This window comes from Acomys russatus, chromosome 24 (assembly GCF_903995435.1).
Source record: "Acomys russatus chromosome 24, mAcoRus1.1, whole genome shotgun sequence".
NCBI lineage: Eukaryota > Metazoa > Chordata > Mammalia > Rodentia > Muridae > Acomys > Acomys russatus.
Window position 1 is genome coordinate 7,011,012 of NC_067160.1, and position 19,494 is coordinate 7,030,505.

Consider the following 19,494-nt stretch of genomic DNA (forward strand, 5'->3'; position numbering starts at 1 on the left):
TTTTTCAAAAAGAATCTAATGTCAGGGACTTTATAATGACAAGACAAAGTGGGCTGACACACAAGGAAGAGGAGAGGAGATGTACAGGGACCAGATGTTGGGACACTGAGCTCTGTCTGTTCTGCACTCTCTTTCAACCTGGAAACGTCTATTACTATCTGTTTGAGTCATTGGACATGTCGGAAGTTTCTTTTTAAAAAGAGCATTTAACTGTTAATGACAATAAATAAAATAAACTCAAGCTACTGAGAAAGACACACACAACATACACACACACACACACACACACACACACACACACACACACACACACACACACACACAAAGATCGAAAGGAACCTGGGCACTGTGCTGCACACCTGAAATCCCAGCACTAGGAGAGACAGAGGAAGGTGGATCTCTGTAAGTTTGAGGCCAGCCTGGTCTACATAGTGAGTTCCAGGACAGCTACGGCTACACAGAGAAACCCTGTCTGAAAAACAAAAAATAAAAAATAAAAATAAAAAATAAAAAAGATTGAAATGAGTCACGTGATTGTGACTCCTATAGCTTCCAAGTTTCACGTTAACTAATCTTTAGGACCCCAAAGTATACCATAATATCCTTTCATTTTGATTCCTATTTCTAAGATTATTTAGGGAGAAAGTAGTCAAGAGAAAGCCAACTTTCCCCGAAACTGGCTTGGCAGTAAATTCAATAAATACCCTTCCAAATAATTTTACGTTTTATTTCCAGTCACAATTTTAGATGTATATTAAGCATTTAAAGTCTTGGGCTTTTACCTAAATCTTCTCTTAGCTTCAGACTTCTTACAGTTCAATCATGTTTAATAGGCCTGAGGCCCATTAAGTGTAATTGGAACCACACAGCCTCTGCTTAACAGTAAGTGGAGCAGAATGGATGCCACAAACTTTAATATTCACCCAGCCTGGCCGAGGCTGGCTTTTTACCGGAAGACTGTGTCCAGCTCTGGGATCGAAATGCAGGGAGATTGAGCAGACTCTGGACAGAGTTCACTAAAACCCTTAGCGGTTCTGGAAATGGGTATTCCAGGTAGAAAATAACAACAAGGGACTGTGCTCTGATCGGCGAAAAACAACTTTTATTGAGGAGAATAAGTAAAGATTTATTGTAAGAGTTTCTATTCCAGTTTGGCGTAAGAAACTATTTTTTTACATCTAAAATTATTATACTTGAAACCTAAAACCAGATGTAATTATGTATTTTTCTCTGGGGTGCATCAAGTGGAGCCAGTCTTGGGGGCTGAGGTGGTTTACGCCCTCTGTAGCAATATGAGACTGGACTTGCAGTGTTTTCTAGGAGTTAAGTTCTAACTCTGTGCGTTAATCCTTTTTCTGTTGCTGTGAGAAGAGACTCATTTTCTTCCGTGGCTTTGAATGATTGCGCAGCCTTGTTGTTTTGGGCCTGAGGTAGGATAAGGCATCAACAAAGGGCCTATCTCCTGATAGATGACCATTACCGAATAACCTTGCTTCCTCCCAGGAAATTCTATTTCCAGAAGGTTCCATTATATCTCAGCTGTGCCAAAGGCTAATTAATGGTCAAGATCTGAGTATGTTGGGGCTTTTAGGGGCATTTGGCATTCAAACTATAACATACCCATCGTCAGACATACAGTCTCATGTCTGCTTTAAAACAATGCTCAAAAAATCCATATAGGAGATGGAATCAGTTACAAAAGGCAGCCCTGCTAATATAGATGGTTCGTGTGTGAATCTAGATAAAGCTGTAAGTATCACAGCAGTTGAGTACAGATTAAAGAAGAGTAAAAGGTAACTGCATTCACTGTGAGAACAGAGGACAGCACCTCAAGATACAACTTCAGAGAGACCAACCAGCTAAATCAGAAGAAGAACTGAAAATGCAGGGAGAAAAACAGTGTGTTCAGAAGTTGCTCAAGTTTCTGGCCAGAGAAGTCATAGGAAAAGGTGACATTTGTCTTTGATGACTCCCTAAACACAGGCCTTATGGTCCCAGTATCTTGTTACTGTCATCTGACTGTTCAGAGTTATTTCTGAAAGCAAGTACTTTGACTCTTCCCTGTCTACCACAAAGACACAACATTTGTTATTCACCTTTCCTATTCCTGTAATTTTGAATTAAACTGATTTTCTGACCAGTGTCAAAGGGTAATAAGGCCTTAGTAGTTGTATACCTTTTTCATAGGCATCTACTGGGCACAGTTCTAGCTTATTTCTTAGGGGGAAACTGAGGGCATAGTTGGTTGCTATGGGAATTGACTGATCAGTCATCTATCTTGTCTGTGAGCTTAGAACGCCCCAGGCAAACTAGTGACCAAATGAAATAACTGGACTGACATGTTAAAGTGTCATCCTGTTCCATCCCGAAGCACGGCAGCATGAAGAATGCATATGTATCCTTAAGTCTAATATTAAGCTATTATTTTAAATACTCTTTTATAATTTCCTATTTGTGCTAATACCTAAAATGATAAATAATAGTAGCAACAGAAAACTACACCTTTTATTTAGTCATGGCTACAACTCACTAATATCACAGAAAAAAAAAAGTTTTGTTCTAATCTTAAATACAGCTTTTTGCCCTGTAAACCCTGTAAGCCAGGTTGTCCAGACACACCTTATATAGTTCAGGATAACTGGAACTGGAGACTGTTGTATGTCAGCCTCCTAAGTGCCAGGGTTACAAGCAAGTGCTACCACACCCACATGAAACGACTCACCAGTTAACCATCTGTAATAAAGAATTTAACTTTCTTTGATTTATTTATTGATCATAGAGAAACATTTGCATGGATTTGGCTCTTAAACTGTGTTAATGGCATGTGATTCTAAGACTCTCCAATTGTCTTATGGGCTGTGTTGGTGAACTGAAGAGAATGTTTAGATGTTTCTCCCCAGCATTTAAAGCTGCATCACTCTTTGTTTGTTTAAGCCCACTTCTTTTGAAGACCAGGAGAAGTTTCTGCTTTCTTGTTAGGGAATGCTTTACAGGAGGCCACATGTTTGTAACTAAGAGTTGTCACACAAGACAGAAATTCTCAGGGCAGATGTGAGTGCGAAGCTGCTTTGGGGCTTATTGTAATGAATCTCGCATATGGCATTGCAAAGGCTGAGTTCCAGAATGCATCAATTCTTAATATTTGTTTTTGCAGTTTTTAAGGTATATTTATGTTAAATCGCTTGGTCGTTAAAATAGCTCATGGAGTGTGAAAGATATGCATTATCTTAACTGTCTGATATGTGATAAAATAAAGTTTGGAGATGTCCCTTACCCAGGACTATATGACTGGAGCCAAGTTTGATTGAATTTATGGCTCTTTCATTATTTATTTGTCGGAGGAATCTGACTTCAAAGCTTGACTGTAGTAAATACAGATACCGAGTTACACCATTTTTACTAGGAAATGTCTTAGATGTAGGGATTTTGCTATAGAACTTATCTCTCACCCTAAACATGGTTCACACACACAGAGATGCCAGTATTCTTCCCGTCTTTCCATAAAGAAAGATGAAAATATAGGTAGTTAATGGCTCCAAGATGACACAGCTCTGTGTAAAATGCTATTCACAGTTAATTTATCTCTAATGGCACTTACGACCTCAGAGAGGGGTGAGGTCATCAAGGGAAATGGGGAGTTAGTGGTTGGAAAGCCTCCTATGAACACGTTTACTGGGTCAACACTAAATCTTACCCCCAGGATTTCAAATAAAGTTCCTCTTCTGCTAAAGTAAGTAGCCTCGACAACTTGACCTAAATGCTGGGTTTGACTGTTTATTCTGTGCAACGGAAAGCCAGTGTTCAAGGATAGGGTCAGGCTATAAGGAAAATCTTGGCTCTGGGGTCAGAACTGCCTCAGTTTGTCTTTTCAATCTGCCATCTCCGGTGGTATAATGTTGAAAGGACCAGACAAACTCCATTTTGAAAAAGAAATTCCATTTTGTGTTAAACCTAGGCAAGGGCTGAACCCAGATTGCAGAACAACCACAAACTAGTCTAAACAGAAAAACATTCCCTAGCAACACAATCAGCTCACCTTGGGAAAGTCCAAATATATTCTCTGCTGGTCAAGCTGACCAGCAGGTGGTCTGGCACATAGCAAGAACCAATTAGGAGAAGCCAGGCCAAAGTTCCTAATGCCGCTGTGACTGCTTCAGCCAATCTTTTCTCTAGGTCAACTTCCCCCTACACCTATTACCCAACCATGAAACGCTAAGGCTTGTAACTCCCTCCTTGCAGCTTTTCTGCCCAAGTGCCATCCAAACTGTAAAACCCACTTCATTGTTTAAACCTATAAAAACCTCCCTCAATTGAGACTCGGGGCCACTTCCCTGCATATGCTGTGCCAGTGCATGGGAAGGGTGGCCGGGTTCGAACCTGCAATAAAGACTTCCTAGCCATTGCATTTGGACTTGGCTCTTGGGTGGTCTGTTCTGGAAGTCTTTCAAAATTTGGGCATAACAATGTCACAAAAGCCACTTCACCTCTCTCATGGTCTTCTTTTGTGTAAAATACCCCATATTCAGCATTAAAGAAAATTAAGTTACTCTGTAGAGTTTCAAATGAGAGCTACAAAGACCAGTGGCATGGCCATACGACGTCTAGATAGTAATAACACTTGAATAACTTGGATAGTTAATCTCTAGATTTTTGAAGAAAATCTATGAGCCAAGCAGGACAGTATTCTGACAGGAAGCAAATGTTGGGGTATTATATAAATATCTGCTATTATGAGCAAGGTATGGATTGAAAATTGCTATTAACTCATTTACACATTGGAAAGATTTAGTCATTGCATTAACAAAGACATTTATTTATAAGCTATAAACATGTACTTCTCATTTGTGTCTCTTACATAAGCTAATACTTACTGAGGCAATATAGTTGAAGATGATTTTAAAATACTATGCACTTTAATGCTTAAGGATCAAATTATAATGTTTTGTTTTCATTAGAAATAACGTATTTGTTTCCAGTGAGCTTATAGTGTTCTGTATTTAAGCACAATAATGAATATTCTATGAAAAAATTTCTTTCTTTTTGTGTGTTTTCCTAAATAGGATGATTCCTGAAAAGCCAAGACTATTTTATTCTGACATCCCTAGAACAGATCATTCACAGTTTATAAATAGGCATAATAGCTTTCCTTTATTCAAACTTCTTTTTGTCATCATTTGTTTACTGTTACAGAGAGGGAGGGGGAGGGAGGGAGGGAGGGAGGGAGAGAGAGAGAGACTGAGATTTGCAGGACTACAAATTAATGACCTCTCCTGATCTGCTTATATTTCCAGGGACTGCCATTAAATGTAAGATGAAAATCACTCCACTCGGTAAGTAAACAATGTTTGTGTATTACAGACCATAGTTCTTTATCGAGACTAATAATGCAGTTTTGCTTTTTACAGGAAATGGAAACTAAAACCTCGACAAATGGATGCAACCCTTCGGAATGGCTCTCAAATGGGCAGTACTGAAAATTGATCTGTTCCTTGTCAATTGCATTATTCAGAGATGACATCAGCAGCAAGGCTGCAGCTGATACTGGCATGTCGCCCATCCCAAACCATAAATAAAATCACATTCTGCAAAAATATAATCATCTCCAGGGCTACAACTTGAACCTTGAAGCCTAATTTAGCAACTTTTTACTAACTTCATCAATGAAGCCTGACCAGGTTCCGTATAAGCACACAGAAGCCAGCACTAATAAAACACGGCACACCATGTCATTAGCAGTGTCAGTGTAGAACAATGGTTCTCAGCCTGTGGGTTTTGACCTTTTTGATCAGGGGTTTCCTAGGACCATCATACAACACAGACATTTACATTATGATTCATAAAAGTAGCAAAATCACAGTTTTAAGGTAGCAATGAGACCCCCTATATTAAAGGGTCTCATCAGTAGAAAGGTTTAGAACCCCTGGTCTACAAGAAAGGTAGGTTTTTGGTTGAGACAGTGCTTATGTTATTTATCCCTGGCTTTGTTTCCTGTCCCTTTTGGCTAACTGAAGCCCTAAGCTGAAGCTTGTCATCAATACCGTGTTCTCTGGACCTCTTTAGACAGCCTCATTCCGTGTCATCAACAGCAAAGACATACATGCCTCTTTACCTGGAGGATTGTGCTCATTGAGAATCACAAGGGACGCTGGTGTAGGTCTTCTTTTCCTGATCTGTGAAGAGCAAAGGCCCAGCTAATGTCAGTGTGAGAATCAGACACTTCCCCTCATTGGCTCGACAACTTACAAAACTGCCCACCCAACTCTTCCGCTAACATACACAAGCAAACTTCAGGAAGGAGCGTAGTGTATGCTTGCTGCATAGTTTAGAGCACAGAACGCTAACTAGAACGGCCAGATCTAACTAACACTTTCTTTGACCACAAAGCTACATTTACAAGAGAAAAAATAATAGTTGTATATCATCAAAATATGCAACTGAAATTAATATGCTATAAGATACATGGATGACTTATTTATTTAAGTGCTTGTGGTTAAAGCCTCATGACACTGGCGATGATATCAGGGTCTCTTGCTCTCATCTAAATGAGGCAAAAGGAACTCAGAAGCCTCAAATTTCTATCCTGTGTTGTAATTTAATCAGCAGGGCAAGCTTTGAATTTCAATTAGTATGGCTAACTTTTTTACTTTCTAGTTTAATATGTGTATCAAATTGGCAGGTCAACCAAAATGCAGCTCTTACAAGAACATGCATTTTAATTCCTTCAGGCATCCTAGCTAGACTCAGTTCGTTAAAGAGAATAAAGGGGAGACAACATGGAAGTGAGAGGGCATGTTAATATCACGGGAAATGAGGGGTAGAGCAGAGGGGAGATATGATTAAGATATATCTCTGTGTGAAATTGTAAATAAATAAGTAAAAGTTACTCAATAACACAGAAGAAAGAAAACCGTACTTAATTAAAATAATACTTGGTGGATTCACCCTCTTCTTATAGGATAGGAGCTTCAGGGACCTATATGATTACACTCTCTTGCTTCAGAGAGCCTTTATTCACTCAATGTATATGTTCAGTTAAAATCCCAGATTATTGGCAATAGGATAAAGGATAAAGTGTATGAAAGATATTCGAGACAGAAGCGGTGCTCCGTTCAGTGAACAGACACTGTCAAGGTTATATTTATCCAGCCTGAATCTGGGTGGTCCTACTGTCAAAGCATCCATTGTGGAAAGTGAGACTTGAAGAGTCAACGCTGATTTTAAGACTTTGTATTGGCTGTTTGGAAGAAGATTCAGGAATCGTCTGACTTTATGTAATTAAGGAATTAGATTGGAATTCTCATAACTTTCTTTGCTGATTCCTGAAGGACTCCACATTTGTTTTTGTGCCACAGAACATATTTAAAGTGGATCTGTTTAACCCAGAATCTAAGTAAATATGCGCAGTTAGAAACCAATACCAGACATAGAAAAGGAGTCTAGAAAAAGTAATATAGTGTTTTCCAAATCCAATGCTCATATACAATGGGCAATGGATATAAAAAATGTGATTTGGGATGCACAATGAAACCAGATTAAAAATATGAAACCTGTAATTCTATATAAGTCTGGGATTTAGTACTTCAATTTTTACATTTCTTTTTATTTTATAAATAACAAAATAAAAGATTGCTACTTTTTGGTAAAGTTTTCAAAGCTTCTCAAAATGTTGAAACTGTTACTTTAAGAAGCAAAGGCCAGCAAATAATGCTCCAGACCAGAATGTCTAATACATATATAAAATGAATCACTGCTAAAATTTTAGCCAGTTGTTCTCCTGTACAACCCAAACACAGGTGCAAAAAAAGGAAGCTCATTTCTCATGTTAAAAGTCACACAATTAGGCAAATGTAAGAAGCAAAGATCCTTTCCCCTAGTAGGAATGCACGCCCTTACTGCCCTGTCCCGGGTAGTTCCTGCCCACACATTCCCCTTACCTGTTCTGCTGCCTCAGGAGCAATCTGACTCTGGAATAAAGGCACAGCAAACTGTATCTTTTTGGGGCTGTTGGGCTCCATGCTGATGATGAGAATAAGACAGGGCAGCGAAGTGCTCAAAAAGACGCAGCCCAAGTGGTATCCGAGTGTTTCCCCAAGGCACCCTTCACCAAGCCACACACTGTGCTTTGCAATAAATCTGTGTAATTCCAGAGCGAGCGAGTGAAGATACCGAGGCTTGAGCAACTCCCTTCTTCAATATTCAGCGATGCCTGGCTTGCCTAACCCCCCACCAATCCTTTGGATCCTCTCAACACAATATGGAAAGGAAGAATAAGCTAATTGTGTCCCCCGCTCACTAATACGCATGCCAAGCTTTCACTCAGCAGCTAATTGAAATTGCAATGCTAGCCTTGGAGGAACCTGCTGCCCTGGGATTTAAAAGAAAGGCTCTATCCACTGTACATTACTAACCGGCTGCTCAAAAGTGCAGTGTAAGCTCCCTCTGAGCATTACAGGGATGGACCATTCATTATTGATGAACATAAATCAGGAAGTTTTTAGGAGTTGGGGGCAGGGGCTGGGTGTAGAATCATGTCATTTCTTTGTAGCAACTTACAAGTCAGACACCTTTTGCTGTTTCACACTCAACCACAACATCGACGAATGGCTATTTACAGTAAGCCATAACTAACAATATCAGTTGTATTTGTGCTTCAAGATCTGAGTTAGGTTAGCACTGCCCTAAGTCTGAGAAAATCTTAGTTCAAGTTGCCCTGTTAATAAGCTCTGTGGCCTCAGGCAAATCACAGCATATGTCTCGGCCCCCACACTTTCAACGGAAAAATGGGGGAGTAAAGATTAGATGACCTTTAAGCTCTCTTTCTGTTGTAATGTTCTATAATTGTAGTTCATGGTTTTCAGTTGAGTGGAAAGTATTGAGCAGCTAAATTTAGCAAACAGCTTGGAAGTCACGGCTATTTTGATGGCCTTTATTTTAGTTCCTGATGGAGCCAGTTTACATCCTCTAAGTTGGAAGAATCCAGAGATGAGTGGAAAAACATTAGTGGAAACCCAGTGATGGCTGAAAGTATGACTTGATATCAATTATGGGGCTGCTCGCAAAGATGAAGTTCTGAGGAATAGCCTAAGAAGGATTGCCTTCAGACAGAGGATGACTCAAGTGCCTGTGGTCACAGAGGCAGAAGACATTGACCTGATCAACTCAAGTAATCTCAAACAGGAGGCAGCCACATCACCAGGTAGCCTGCCATCACTCACGTCACTGCTTACTGGAGGCAGCCTGGAAATGAGCCTGCCTCAGAGGAAACATGAACTTGGATCCTTCGCTTTTCCATTTGAAAGGCGGTTCCTTGATGACTACTAGATTTTAGAATATAGTTTTTAGATTCATTAATTGCATTTTGACGTAATCAGAGGTATTTACAAGTGAAGTATCCTTTATTTTGAAAGTCTCTTTCTAGAACAGAAATACATCTCAATGATTTAATCATACAATGTTCTGTTGGAAGTATACAGCAAGTAATATGCATTATTCAAGTAGTTTTATATACGATAGAGGAAAAAGCAAATGGAGATAGTGATAGGAAAGCAATTTTGGGTGACAATAATGCTGACCAGCAAGAAATCTTATAAAGGATTCATCTCTGCAGGGTAGGAAGGAACTCACTACTCAAAATATTCTCAGGCAGAAATTACAAAAGACCCTAGAAAGAAAAACTTCAGAGATTAACACCACTGATGGTGTTTTTTTCTCTGAATATTGGTCAAAGTCCTAGAAAATGGATAGGCAGATGATCTTTGTAGTGAGAAATTAATCCAGAACCCTGCTCAGCCCGGTCAGTAAGAACCTGTACTTGGTAGCCTCAAACTCGAAGCCTTGCCCTGCTACTGACCAAGTTCAACACCACAGGCCATGAGCGAACATTTTTTCTTGTGTGGTTTAGGTGAGTGAACACCTCACAAAGTCATGAGGCTCATAAGACCTCATAAGCTAATAAGATCATAAGGTCAGTCTCTAGCCACTCCATTGTAGATAGGAATTATATTTTTACTAGATTTTTCAAAGAGATTAAAGGTACATATTTTTGTATGAATTATTAAAAATATTTTTCTCTCCTTTGGTTTTTTGAGGCAGGTTTTTTTTTTTCTGGGTAGTCTTGGCTGTCCTGGAACTTACTATATAGTTGGTCTCAAACTCAGAGATCCCAGCACTTAGGGAATTTAAGACAAACCTGGTCACAAAGTGAATCCAGGACAACCAAGGCTACGCAGAGAACCTATGTCTCCAAAAACCAGGGAGAGCGAGAGAGAGAGAGAGAGAGAGAGAGAGAGAGAGAGAGAAAGAGAGAGAGAGAGAGAGAGAGAGAGAGAGAGAGAGAGGAGAAAGTGAAATTCTGTGTATATTGTAGGATGAGGATCACGAAGTGTGCATGTATATTCACATGTGCATGGGCAGATTTTGTGCGCGTGTGTCTGTGCTGTACGTCTATATGGATGTGCGTGCATGTGTGCACACATGCATATGAAACCCAGAAATGGCACTGAGTGTCTTCCTAGGTCATGGCCCACTTTATACACCGAGGCAGTCTCCCACTGGAGCATGGAGCTCGACGGTTCTGCGAGTCTGACTAGCCATCCTGTTCTAGGGATCCCCCATCTTTGCATTCCGTGCTGAGAAAACAGGCCCACCATCACACCCACAAGACATTTACACAGGTGATAGGGATCTGAGCTCTGGTCCTCAGGCTTGCTCAGCAGCAAGTGCTTTATCCAAGGAACTATCCCCCTTTCGAATAGTTTGACCGTTGATAGTATCTTAAAGAAACTACCTGGGCCTTTTATTGTTATTTTTCATCAGTCCACCAGCCTCTGTATATCTCAGGACTCAGCTGAGTGGCACTACTTTTAGGAAAATATTATATATTTGTTTTCTACGCAAACTGGGTTTGTTGGGGGCATGGGTAGGGGTCAAATCATCTCTTCTGTCAAAATAGAGGACATACACCTTCACTTAACATAAGAGCCACCTGTCTCCCTATTAATTATTTAACCTTTGAAAACCTATTCACAGAGCGTTCCAATGCACTTATTGCCAGGCTTTTTGCTGTGGCTGTAGAGGACAGGCTGGGTTAAAGGTTCTTGTTTGAAATCCTTTTAAAGTCACATTGGTTTTGCCAAGAACTAAGAATTGGGCTTTTAGCGCCAATCTGGTGGCTTAAAACAATCTGTAATTCCAGTTCCAAAGGATCTGATGCCCTCTTTTAGCCTCTGAGAGTACTGCAATCATGTGGTGCACAGATATATGAAGGCAAAACACCCATACATATGAAATAAAAATAAATCTCTAAATCTAAATTGTTAGTCTAAGAGTCGTATACGTGTAACTATATTTAAGGTAGCTGAAAAAATTCAATATGATGATTTCGCAACACTAATGTATATGCACAAACTAGTGTCTCTGAATTATTATTATTATTACTGCTGTTGTTGTTATTAGATAGATAATGGTGACCCCTTGTGTGGTAGTACTTTATCCATGTACTATTCTAAGTGCTATTCCTGTGTTAACTTATTTAATACTGGTACTGGCCATTTGCAGTTTATCCTATTGCCTCTCATTTCAAATGAGAAAGTTGTGAAACAAAGAGTTTAGATGATTTGCTTAAGCTCTTCCAGTTAATGGATGGTGGATACATTTCAAATCCAGGCACTTTTGGCCAAGGCTGGGATCTTTATCACAAAGCTGTCACTGTGGCTGTTCTAATGCAAAGGACTTTAGAACAGTTGATGGAAGCCACCAGAACCACTACAGCCACCCTTTATTCTAACACATGATCCCTAAGCCATGTAAGGTAAGAGGAGAAAGTGGCATGATTGCAGGATATTGGCCATCATGAAGATCATCTAGAGATGGGCATTGTGCCCTAAGCAGACTTGGCAGTAAATTTTATTCTTTCTTTTTAAAAATAAGGACAGCTTTTATGAATAGAGATATAAAAAGTATGTAATAAAATAATAAAATAAAACCTTCAGTGCCTTTCCAAAGTAAGTATCACTGTAAGCATAGATGGCAAACAGAAAATGAAACATGGCCCCTGCTCATTTTACTCCCTGCTATTATCCTAAACTGCTCTCCAAAGTTCCTAAGAGCCTCGTCCTGGCTGCATCACTGGCCATTATGCGCCCTCTGCTAGGGAAGGCTTCCTAGCCTGCCTTCTTTATTTGTATCAAATTAGACTTATCTTCTAACTCTACCCACTCAGAATGGGGTCTTCAGAATCACAAGATGGAATGAGTCACTCAGTTTACTTTTCTCCTGGTATCTAACTGTGCATAGTGTTGTGTCACTGCATGCCCGTCCGCCTTATACATGTATCGACCCTTACACAAGACTTATACATGTGCACATATGTCCGGCCTTAGACAACCCTATTTTAAGTGATTAAGAAAGACAGGAAAACACTGTACTCCTACAGCATTGCTTGTCTTGTTACACTTTTTTATTTTTGAAATTGTAATATAATTAATTTGTTTCCTTCCCTCCTTTTCCTCCCTCCAAATCCTTCCCTGTACATCCTTCTGATATCTTTAAAATTCCTGGCCTCTTCTATTTAAATATTGTTGTACACATACATAATCCTAAGTACACAAATACAACCTGGTGTTATTCACGGTAGGCATCAGATGCGTGCTGCATTCACACTGCATATATCTTTACTTCTAGAGAAATTGTTTTTTGATTAGAACATCTCTATATAAGCCAGACAATGGTTTCAGTGTCCTCACTGGCATAGAAGGGTCTATTTTGCCAAGAAAAGGTAACTTGTTTTCTATCTTCATAACTCAGAAAATTGTTATGTTTCAATAAATACAAATGTCTATCACTTTGAGTTTTTAATAGAAACATTTTGCTTTTTTTTTAAAATTATAATTACGCCGTTTCCCCATTCCTGTCCTCTTCCCAATTGCTCCTATGGAGACCCCTTTGCTGTCTCTCAAATTAATGGCCTTACTTATATGTGTGTTCCTCGTACAGCTTCCTCGGCTCCTGTTACCTGGATGTCCTTTAAAATTATCATCACAAAGTGCTCTTCTGCCTTGCTCAGCTCATTTGCCATCACATATGTTTTGTACAGTGTATGTTCTCCCGCTTAAAACTTTATTTAAACACATGAGTCATTTTATAGTCACAGACCCAAACCAAGAGTCAAAAGCCTGGGAAAGCCACAAGTGTAGGCCTGGTGGTAAGATAAGAAAGGGTGGGAACAGATTACTGTCTAGAAATCATTATATACACACATGAAATTATTAAAGAACTAACTTCATCATTAAAAAGGGACATTGCTAGTAATAGAAATGTATCAGCTGATCTGGTAAAAGGATTCTTAAGTACATTTAAAAATTCTAAAATAAGTGTCGAATGATTGAAACATGGTGTGCCACGTTTGGCTTCATGTTACAATTCAGCACTCTGGCTCTGCGTAGATTCTGAAAAAGAGCCGTGCTTGAATTTCTGCCCGTGTTTCCATGCACCACATGGGCTTATTCACATCCACAAGCGATCTAAGTAATGGAACGTTAAGAGGCAGAATAATTTGCTGATTACAATGAGTCACCTCTCGCAGAAGCAACTGGCTTCCTGGTAAGAACACGAAACCCGGGTTGGTTGTCTGAGGCCATCGGCCTGTTTCTCGTCTACTTGGTCTGTCATGACTCTGGTCTGGCCAACAAACCAAAATTGCTTCCTGATTACATTTGCTTCTCAGCAATGTGCTGTCAAGATCCCCGGTGTCATCCTGTAGTCTCTTCTTCATGATATTTTAAAATATTCATCCACTTTTATGTTTTTTTCCAACCACCTAGTTTTCAAATGTGTAAATTAACGTATGACTCATTGCACTCTTATGTAATGTATGCATGAGGATCTTGGAAGCAGAGACAATGTCTCCATGGAGAGAGAGTATGAAACGTGTAACAGGTCCGAATGTGCTGAGCCTCACTTTCCAGGGATGAGTCATGGAGTGGAAGTGGTGACAGACGTAGGTACTTAAGAAAATGTGATAAGAAAACCAACAGACATTCTCCCCTGGCACAATGTAGAAAGTGAAAATAAAATTTTATTTTCTAGGTGCATCTCAAATCATGTGCCCCGCCCCCAGTCACTACTGAACTTAATTTTGGATAACTCAAGCCCTTTCATGACATTGCAGTAACTAGACACCAGGCTTTTGTTTGGAGAATCCCACCACCCTTCTCATGCAGGGCAACAAGCACCTCTTCCTTTAGGCCTGTGCATCTTCTGTACTGTCATCTAAGAACTCTCTAAGTGCTTTATTGAGAAGTCTTCTAAGCTTTCACAGGACCTTGCTCATAAACGTTTTGGTTTTTGTTTTTTTCCCAGTTGAAAAATAATTTGGAGGCAGGAGCGATGGCTTAGGCAGTAAAGCACTTGCTTCACCAGCATAAAGGCCTGAGTCTGGATGCCCAGAACCTGAAGAAAGAGCTGAGCCTAGTGGTACACACTTGTGATGCCAGTGTTGGTGAGATAAGAGGCAGATGAAGCTGAGTCCCTGGAATTCAGTGGGCAAGATAGTCTGGCATACTTGGCAACATTCCAGGCCAGCGAGTGATCCAGTATCAAACCAGACATAGAGTAAGACCCAAGGTGATTGTCCTTTCACCTCTTATTCACACACATACATGTGCACACAGGTGCCCACACACACACGTGTGCACCCATACACATGAAATTACGTTAATAATTAATGTAACTGATGGATGCACATTGGTGTCTGCATCTACTCTCAAGCAAGCAAGATGCTTAGCACATCCTTGTCCTGATATCACTCATTCACCTGTCATAACTAACTCACTACTTACCATGTACCAACTATTGTTTCACCAAGACACTTCTTTGTCTTGCACTCATTCTGTCAACTAAAATGTACCCTTCTGTAACCTTTTTAGTAATGACTCATGGCTAACAAACTTTCTAAGTCTTCATGTTTCCAAAAGACTGTTGACCCTTCTACATGAGTTAGTTTGATAGAATAAGACAATACAAGTTCCAGAATTTCCTTTTAGAACTTAGATAATTCTATATTGTTAGATAATATCCAGGACTGCTGATTTTTTTCAAAGAGAGCTGTTATGAAAGGGCTGATCATTTCTCTTGAGAAACATTTAGTTTATTTTCCTTAACATTCTCAAATTACATTGTGTGTGTGTCTGAGTGTGTGTCTCTGTGTGTGTGTTTGTGTGTGTGTGTGTGTTTTCTATTCATGCTTCTCAAAAGCTTTGGATTTTCCCAATATTTTAGATGACTCATTCTTCCTGATTTTCTTCAGTAACCTTGTGGTTTGAGAGCGCTATTTATATTTATGACTGAGTATCTTTGTCAAGCAAGTAGACTAGATCTCATCAGATCAAACGAAGCCCTATTTACTCAGTGAATATAAAATTTGAATATAGGGGATGATATTAGGTATTTAGGGGAAGGGTCAAGTTGAGTAAATTTTCAATACAAATACTTTCATTTAGGGTCTGGGTCCCAAGTCCTCCTGGTTGTATGTTACTTGTTAAGTTAATCCATTTCAAAGCTGTCCAAGCTTGTCCCAAAAAAAGGAAAGTGGTTCCTCTTTGATTTCCCTCTTAGCTGTTTCATGACAGCTCAGGCCCTACTTCCTGTTTCTCCAGACTCTGCCCACATGTGAGGGACTCTCCAAGGGAAAGGAAACTCCCCTTGTATATTAAACAACCCTCTAGGGTTTATCCTAACAAAGCCTGCTGCTGCCAACTGCTACTGAAATAGGTATCAAGTCAGGGTCCAGAGAGCTGTTCAGAGGCCCTTCAACTCCGGGCTTTGATCATTCTGATTCTAGTGTTCCTCACAGTTTCCCTTGGAAAATGCTGCTTTGACAATGTAGCATCTTATCCTACAACTCTTTCTTTTCTGACTTCTTAAAAAAGATACTTCTGTCTACTATTTACCTTCCATTAATCCATTAAAAGTTCTGACTCGCTGATATGTATCTTTCCCTTGGAGACTCCCTTTTGTGTGGGCAGTCTGGAAGTAACAGGAAGTAGAGCCTGAGTTGTCATGGAACAGCAAAGAGGGAAATCAAAGGGGAATTAGTGTTCCCCTTGTCTTCAGGACAAACTTGAACACACACACACACACACACACACACACACCAAGAAAAGACATATGTGTGTGTGAAGTACTAAAATATTTTTATCAAGTTAATTCATCTCAATGGGTTTTGACAGTCCAATAAGGCATACAGAAGGCAAGCATTATCTTGTGTTTCATTTTCACAAATTTGTATCAATGTACATTAAAGTGTGATTGTTCTATGAGTGTCCCCCATGAGAAAACAATAGTTCTAAAAGTCCCCACTATCTCAGCAAATAGAGAGAATGAAAATAGAAACACAAAACTAAAAAAGTCATAAAGAAGACCCTGGTGGTAGAAAGGGTTTTGATTTTTCTGTTAGTGGAAAACCCGTATGGAAACATTTTAGGAGAGAGACAGAGCTCCTGAGCATTTGGAGAAATGACGGATGTGGAAGATGGCCATCTTTTTGTTGGACATCAAGGTTGATTCTGATGCTGAGTCCAGTTCTCCAACTTAAAAGAGCAAATGTGTCCTGCAAAATTGTCAGAGTGGTTTGCATTTTAATTACTCTCATCTGGACTAGAAATTGTAAATCAACAGAGCATCCCAGAGCCTCCAGACAGAGGCCACACATGGTTTGTGCCTGTCTTGAAATGAGTGAGGCTAGACCTTGGTAAACTCTGAAATGGGTGAGGCTAGACCTTGGTAAACTCTGAAATGGGTGAGGCTAGACCTTGGTAAACTCTGAAAAAGACTGTTTTTTATAATCTTTTCTGTAATTTATGAGTAGCTCTGTTTCTCCATTTTTCTCCTGTAATTCTTAATTCTCTTTCCCTCAGCCATAATTTTCCAATGACTACATTATTACTATGTCTTTAAATATCAGATAAGTTATTAACTGATAATAAAGGAATCTGGGCAAATGCTTTCTTTAGTTATATGCAGAGTTTTAGGGTAATATTCACCTTTTATTTTTCAAGAGTCTTTTTTATTTACAAGGAGAAAAGTTTACCAAAAACAAAAAATCATGCAGTTGAACAAATCTGCCTTTAAAAAGATAATCAGGCTTTGTTTAAAATTTTTGGAACCTCAAATGATGACTTCTAATTCTACAATCTGGCCACCTAAATTAAAAACAAAATAAACTGGCTATCATAGAACCCAAAGCACTTTTAGAGACAAGAATCATACTAGTTAAATTATATACTACATAAACAAATTGGGTTGGAAGGACAAATACATGGCTTAACTCCTTCTTAAATTACAGTTAATTGAGTAACAGTCCGCTCCCTCCTGCTTGTTATTAGGTCTATAGAAAATTATACCTATTTTTAAAAATTCTATATTTAACCTAAAATGTGGCTTCTCTTCCTCCTAGTTAACACTAAAATGACTCATTCTTATTCTTTATATTTACATGCATTAAAACATCTCCACATATTTTTGTCAGGCTGCCTTAATCTTGCATTGGAAATGGAATGTGGTATAGCAAGACTGTCCTGATCTGGTTATAGTATCTATGATCCCACTCATGGCCAGGATTGATAACTGATCTTGCTCACTAGATAAATGGCCCTCCTCCATCTACATTCTAAGGTGTCCCTCTCAAAACTGAGTTTACACAACACAAGAGGAGTCAAAGGTATCTGAATAATTGTGCCCAAATCCTGTCTTACATACAAACTCCAAATGAGCTCTCAGGACCAGATAACCTAATAAAAATTGTAATAGAAGATGTGTAATTCCATAGCAGCACTAAAGTTTGAGTTGCCCAGAACAATTCTTGATGATGAAGAATACAAAATGCGAGAGAGACACTGTTGCTTTGGATCCAGGTGACTTACAAGTAAATAATCAAACTTATCAGTTGAATAAATAAAAATATTAAGAATTCCCTTTTTTATGTGTGACATGATAAATACATGTCAGTATTTTCCCAAGTGAGGAAGATCTAATGGAAGTTTCTAACAAATGTTTTTTGAGTGCTGAATTACATGTAGTTTAAGAAACAAATCTAACAATTACCAGCCCAAAATAACTAAGCTTGTAGAATACTGAAATTCTACCCTGCTAGTAAGAGTTAAAAATGCTGCCTTTACTTTAAGAAACTACAAGACAACATCTATTTATCGTCTATATAACCAATTCTACTGTCAAGTGTTTAACCACCACCCAGCCCCTATCCTCACAAGGAATTTAAAACAACATTGCTCATCACAGCACAAAACTGGAAATAAGGCAAATGTTTATCAGCAATAAGCTTCTGAAACAACTATAAAGGAATATTCCAGAGTAGGAAAAAAGCATGGCTTATTACTAAATATCATAACAAGAAGACTATATGTTGACTTAGTTACTGTTCAATTGATGTGAAGAGACTCCATAACCAAGACAACTCTTATAAAAGAAAGCACATAAATGATGTCTTTTTTATTGTTTTAGAGGGGTTTACAGTATTCAGACTATAGTTTTAGTCCATGAACATTAGGGCAGACAAGCATGGCACTGGAACAATAGCTAAAAGCTTTATATCCTGATCTAAAGGCAGCAGGCAGAGGGGGTGAGGGAAGTTGGCCCTGGTGTGGGCTTTTGAAACATCAAAGCTTATTCCCAGTGACACACCTTCCTCAACAAAGCCACACCCATTCAACAAGGCTACTCCTGATCCTTCCCAAACAGTCCACCAATTGGTGACAAACATTCCAATATACAACTCAATGGGAGTCATTCTCATTCAAAGCACCACGCTATATGATTTATTCAGAAGAGACTAAAAGGCAGGCAAGGTCATTGTAGTAAGAGGACTAACTACTGTTACCTAGAGTTTGGGGGCTGGGACAAGCTACAATGAAGATTTCTGAAGTTCTTGATCAGTCTATATCTATGCCAGTTCTGGACTCACAGGCATCCTTCACACACTGTATTCATACCACTGCAGTGTATACAGACAATGTTCCATCGACATAAGCCCTGTGCCCACCCCCTACACAGTCCACACCTGTAGTCTTTAAGAATTGCCATTGGCCAAACCAAATAATCCAAATAAAACATGGAGTACAGAGCTAAACAGAGAATTCTCAACAGCAGAATCTCCAATGGCCTAGAAACACTTAAAGAAATGCTCAATGTCCTCATTTGTTGAATTAAAAATTATTCTTCCTACAGTAATTAATACAGTAAATTATTAAAGCAGTAGTTTTCTTTAGCCAGCTAGCTCCCCAATGACAGACACAGAGAGGCTATGGTTTATTTTTAAGCTGCAAGCACTATGCTAGGCAGAATCTGAGCTACTCTAATCCTAATGCCTAATAAAACTCACATAAAAACCAATAATTTGACAGTCTGATGACTCCTGGGGTGGTGTCTACAACATCAGTCTCTTTCTCTAGCCATGCTCCTCTGCCATCCTCCTCCCATTGC

At 39.2% G+C, this 19,494-nt stretch overlaps 1 protein-coding gene across 1 annotated transcript in view; it reads right to left on the minus strand.

Moving 5' to 3' along the window:
• The window catches only part of Ppp1r1c (protein phosphatase 1 regulatory inhibitor subunit 1C), a 99,817-nt gene extending 91,468 nt beyond the window's left edge, over positions 1 to 8,349 (minus strand). The window contains exons 1-2 of the mRNA XM_051167125.1: positions 7,935 to 8,349; positions 6,110 to 6,170 (exon numbers count right to left, since the gene is read on the minus strand). Of these exons, the coding sequence (XP_051023082.1) occupies positions 6,110 to 6,170; positions 7,935 to 8,015 (142 nt within the window). The 5' untranslated portion in view covers positions 8,016 to 8,349. The remainder of the gene's footprint in view (positions 1 to 6,109; positions 6,171 to 7,934) is intronic.
• Between the last annotated feature and the right edge of the window lie 11,145 nt (positions 8,350 to 19,494).